Raw genomic sequence first — 5,593 nt, forward strand, 5'->3', positions numbered from 1 at the left:
TTAGGAACTTAATTTGCACCTCCTACCCCTAGGAAAAGGGAAGGAGCCACACCACCCTCCATGGCATGCAGGCACCCACTTTCTCCAGAGTAAGTGGGCAGCCAGGGAAGGGACTGTAAATTCATGCTCCTGTATTTCAGATTAAGGAAACCCTCCCTTTCACCTTCTCATTTCCAGAGCAGGTGTCCTGTGCTAAATGCATGCATTTCCCACTAAAGCCAGGGCATGTCCAAGGCACAGACATGACCCATCAGAGGCAGCTAACATTTACATTGCTCAAAGTAACAGTACTGGTGGCTTTCACAGTGAAAGCTGATTCAAGAAGTTTAAGCAATTCCCAATAGATCATAAAAAGCAATGACAAAAAAAGGCTTAGGCTGAAAGCACAACGAACAAAAGCAGTCCCACAAACATCATAAGACAACAAGCGCTAAAAGCTGTTATGCAGCAAGGAAAAGGGCTAAAACAGCATGTGAAGATAAACACAGCTGAGCTGACATCCTCCAAATGGATTAGTTCAGTTATCATACTACTGCTGAGTATCTTCTAAATGGAGTCTTCAAATGATTATGATTATTCAGAGGAACTATAGTTTGAAGAGCAAGAGCAGCACAGTAAACAAGCAGAGATAGGAGAGTTCACAGGTTACAAAAGCCTTACTTCCCACTGCGCTCCAAATTCAGACTTCCTTTGCTGCCCATTTATTCCCATTACCCCTGTAATCCCCCACCACAATTAGCCAGATTCCAGTCTGTCTTGTGCTTAAATTATCAAAAAGATCTTAGTCATGAAATCTACAATAAGCAGAGAAAAGACAAAACATGAAATAAAGATTAGCAGAATCAGGGACAAATAGGTACCAAACAACAGTCCAGTCTGTAAACTAGTGAAATTTTGATTTTATAGTTTTGTCTCAATAGCAAACAGTGGCACTTCAAGCTAGTCTGATCAGAGTTCCCCTACACGAGTAACTCTGAGAAGCGCAGTTCAACATCCGAACATCTCTGCCCCCACAAAAATACAGGTCTCTCTGACACGTTTCATCTTTCCTACACCAACACGCATAATCTTAACTAGATAAAAATGGCGATAAAACTAAGACCTGTTCCATCCCTTTACAGACCTAATGAAATAAGTTTRTCTTCACTGCAATTCCTAGCGTGTCTCTAGCCTGTCAGAAAACAGTTGCTACCTGYCAAAAGTTGTGAAGTGAGATTTTACAGCCAGAAGCTACCATTATGACCACCTACACTAACACCTTCTATTATGCAGACCACGAATCATTCAAAATACGAACACTGCCTTCCAGAACACAACCTTCAAAAACCCTCATCCACAGTGTAAAAAAKAATGGTTATTTTGATTTACTCATAGAGCACCTGAATCAATACTAGCACTCAAGTGTCCATTTGGAGTTAACTCCTCAGATTCAATACTGTRGGCTCAAATTAATTTGGGAAGCAAACATGAAATGCAAGGTGAGTTAACAGTTTCCAGTATAACAAAGATCATGGAAGACTTCAGGCTCAAATACAYCCAGMATGAATTCTTTAGCGTGAAATCAGRATTACTAATTTGGTGTAATTGACAAAAGACAAGTCTTTGTCATATCTTCATGGASATACCTTAAGAGGTATCTTAAGAACTGTGGGAAGACAGTGTTGGACACTAGCTGTTAAAGGAACAGTTTTTAAGAGTGCTTAATCATATGTGACTCTTTACCAACAGAATTTTTCAATTCAATTTCACTAAGCTTTGTCTATAGAGAGTTGGTGTTTCCAGATGTTTTTGGTATGCATTTGTTCTGAGTTTTCAGAAGTTAGAATCTGAAAGTAGATGCTGACCATGAAGTCATTCTAAGTTTGGTGGAAAAGCAAAGTATCTGCGTTTGACTCAATTCATTTGAGATTAACTCATGCAACTTTGAGCTAAACTTGCATTTTTGCTCAGCTTTTTTCTGTTTCTTTCATCCTTTTGGTACAGTTGCTCAAGCACTACCTTCAACTGTGCTCCCCAAAAAAATTTCTGCTTGAAGGGAAAAAACATAAAACAACTGCCAGAACAGCAGCTCTCCAAAAGACTTACCTTTTGTTTAGCACCATGTTTCCGAGTTTCAAGTCTCTGTGCACAATATTTTTCTGTAAAATATATATCAGTATAACATAAACAAAAGCACATTTGCTATATAACCCTAAACTCGATACTTAGCCAAAAACTCCTTATCCTTCAAAATCATGCTGTCTTCATTCTCAGGCTAAAAAATACAGGTGGGAAAGGCTCATCATCTTAGCCAGTTTGGCTTCTTCTAAATACAAACTAAGGAAGATARGACACTTTTTTTARTAACTTTTAAAAGGCAGAATTTAATGCCGGTTCTATTAAAAAAACCCAGAATTTGAAGACATTGGCTTTTGAAGAGCAAGGCAAAAAAGTATAATAATGCCCACAGTCCTATATCTAACACAGGGGGGCACTTCATAATAATGTAGATTAAGGCTTCTAGTCAGGCTGTATCCTAGATACTTTGCATATTTCATCTTCAATTCTGATCAGGGCAGAATAAGCACATTTGCTAATTTGGATACACAGTCTTGAATTAAATTAATAGGCCCGAAATCCAATGTCCAAGCTCAGTAAGACCCCCATATGGAACATTTCTCAAAAGATATATGCTTAATTGCTCTGTTAAGAAAGGATGGATGTCTCTTTTTTTGAGGATAAAAGGTCAAACATCAGTAGAATCTACTTTTTGTAACAGTAATGTTTAGTTCATTGATCTCAAACTTGTAGCTGGAGGTTTAATCTCAAAAATCAATTCTTGCATTATGATTTATACCACTTCAAAAGGAAACATCTTGAAGTGTTTCCTACATTTGATTAGCCTCTGCTCTCCTCCTCTTCAACCACCCCTTTCTGAGGTTAATACTGCAGATCATTCACCCAATCTGCATTTAGTCCAGCTGGCCTCTCTTCACAGCCAACCAATGTTATGTTATCATCAGGAAACTCAAGGGGAGGGGAAGGGAATGCTCTGCTACAGCTTGGTGCAAAAGGTCTTATCTTGTGCAGAGCACTGTTATTGGGAAACAGCCGAAACGTCCATCCTTTAACATTTCCACTGCCTGCACAAGGAAGATTAAAAAACAAAAAACAACAACAAACAACCCTATTGATGTGGGAAAACTGCAAGCCTTCCAGGGCTGAAAGGAATAACAAAGATCTTACCTTATGTAATGCTTCTACCACTCGTACCACATCATAAAATATCACAACTGTCTCTCTCTCACTGAGTCTCTTCTCTTTAATGACATAATGCTGCAGATTGATGAGATCTGCTGTTTTGTCACTGAAATCATGAGCACAGAGACAATCTAACACAAGACAAATGCGCTTCTTCATTTTTCTGACCATTCTATTGGCTTCTAGATCTTCTATAATTTCACAAGCTCGGTCCTACGGGGAGACAAAGAAATGAACCATAGTTCTGGTACGCTACCTGGATATATATATGTGTGTGTGTGTGTGTGTGTGTGTGTGTGTATATATACACGCACACACACATATAGATGTATAAAAGCACAGAACATTAGAAAATAAACAACTACATGATAATCTCAAAATAAGCAAATACAGCTACAGAGCTTAACCTTTGTGCTGACTTGGGATTTCAGTAATAAGACAAAATCTCCACTTAAAGAAGTCAAAGAAAAACCTGTATTGATTGATTCTAAATATGTATATGCAATAAAGATATTGATATATATCTTCAGAAAAAGCCTAGGGGAAAAAATATAGAACTCTGTGGTAGAGAATCTGTGAATGCTAGAGACCAATACATAAACAAGAAATGAGAAGAACAAAATCTTAAGACAGAATCAGGTGTTCTTTCATAACATTAAACAGGACACAATCGAGTTGGACATTTGGTTTATTTAAGATGTAACATGGATGGGCTCAGGTAAAAAGCCTGCAGATAGAACTTTAACAGCAAATAAAGAAATACCAACATCCAAACTGATAACTCCTATCAGTCCATTATATTCCATAAATAGTTCTGAAGGTGTTAAGTCCTGCAATTCATTAATTCAAGATGATTTTACATTAATTAGCACATTTACTAGTTTGTTTTAACCTGCTGAAACAGCTTCTTGGCAATTTGTCCTCTCCTACCACATCATCATAAACCAGATCAAACAGAGACTGAAAATCAGAAGTTCAATTCTAAAAAAGAATGCTTTATTAACACAAATTAATTTGTTAGTAAAACAGTCATTTTCCTCTCTGTGAAGCAGTGACCCATACTAGAGTATCTCTGCTACATAAATTTAGAAGGCCTCAAGCACAATTATCACAGGAATTGCCATTAAACAATGGAAAGAGTGTCAATGGGCATGTTATCTAGTACCTGTTCCATTTTCAAATCTTTTCACAAATCACAAACCCTTTCCATCACGTTTAACGTTTAAAAGCCCCTGTCACAAACTTGCTTGTTTGAAGCAGAAGTGATTAATCATGGTTACGTGCTGGTAATTCTTAACAAGGTCAGCATGAACTGTACATTAAACAAAAGGTGCTCACGCTAATAGCAATTACTGGCATTCCCCCAGCCTGCATGATGACCAGCTGTACCTGAAAGAGCCCATGATGATGAACCACTCCTTCCTGATTGTGGAGAAGGGAAAGGAGAGAATACTCTGTGTGCAGCAGCATCTTGCCCTGTCGTTCTTCCTGGGTTTCTATTCCTTTGTCACCCCTTTCTTCTAAGGTCAGAATCTTCAGGGAAAGAGAAAAGACCTTTACAACTCCCAGGAAAACTCAGATGTCCCCAGACCTCCAGCTCATTAAGTGTTCACATGTGAATGTAGTTACTCTAACATTTACATACTTGCCACAAACCTGTTTGAACTACCATCTGTGCAGAATGTATAGTAGAAATTTGGTTAACACACAAAAGCACATCAGGTGGCTTTCTGCAACCATCCCAAGTGATTTTTCCTCTGGGTGCTGCCACTATTTTAAGTACCCTGGAGCAGGTCAGAAGGCTTCAGGATACCATCATGCAACTCTGTGAGAACAACAGCCACAGAGGCCTTGTCTCAGAGGTAATCCTGATACCAAATCTATGTTTGGCAGAACTGCTCTGTGAGGGGAAGTTCAAGTAGGTGTTCCTAGAGTACACCAGTCCAGACTGCAAACTCCCTAATGCAAGCAGTTCAGTCAAGAGAGCAAAAGTTAAGGGAGCACTGAAGATTTGGAACCCTTGCACTGTGCTTACCTTTAGCTGATAAAAGTCATCTGTCCCATCCTTCCTTGCCAAACATTGAACAATACTTGGCACAGGGGAGTTGCCTAAACGTGGACCTAACAGCACAAAGCAAAAACACACTTGTTTTCCTTCAAGCAGCAATGACTAATTCAGTGTTACAWCAGCATTTAAGCGTCATACAGTTTACATTAGTTTAAAACAAGTTCCTTTTTTCAGGAGACTAAGTGTCTTTCCATAATTTGTATTTATCTAAAGGAAACAAAAAAGATACTGAGTTCTGAAACTTTCCTGGACAGTGTTTCATTTGTTCACTGCAGAGAAATCTAG

The 5,593-nt window shown here is 38.6% G+C and overlaps 1 protein-coding gene across 2 annotated transcripts in view; it reads right to left on the reverse strand.

Annotated features, from left to right (window-relative positions):
- The window catches only part of STK40 (serine/threonine kinase 40), a 31,734-nt gene that overhangs the window by 12,308 nt on the left and 13,833 nt on the right, over window positions 1-5,593 (reverse strand). For both annotated transcript variants that reach the window (XM_085313253.1, XM_085313254.1), the window contains exons 4-7: window positions 5,276-5,361; window positions 4,630-4,773; window positions 3,226-3,453; window positions 2,086-2,138 (exon numbers count right to left, since the gene is read on the reverse strand). In XM_085313253.1, the coding sequence (XP_085169379.1) occupies window positions 2,086-2,138; window positions 3,226-3,453; window positions 4,630-4,773; window positions 5,276-5,361 (511 nt within the window). The remainder of the gene's footprint in view (window positions 1-2,085; window positions 2,139-3,225; window positions 3,454-4,629; window positions 4,774-5,275; window positions 5,362-5,593) is intronic.

This window comes from Rhea americana, unplaced genomic scaffold (assembly GCF_003343005.1).
Source record: "Rhea americana isolate MKP2758 unplaced genomic scaffold, rheAme1 scaffold_380, whole genome shotgun sequence".
Taxonomy (NCBI): domain Eukaryota; kingdom Metazoa; phylum Chordata; class Aves; order Rheiformes; family Rheidae; genus Rhea; species Rhea americana.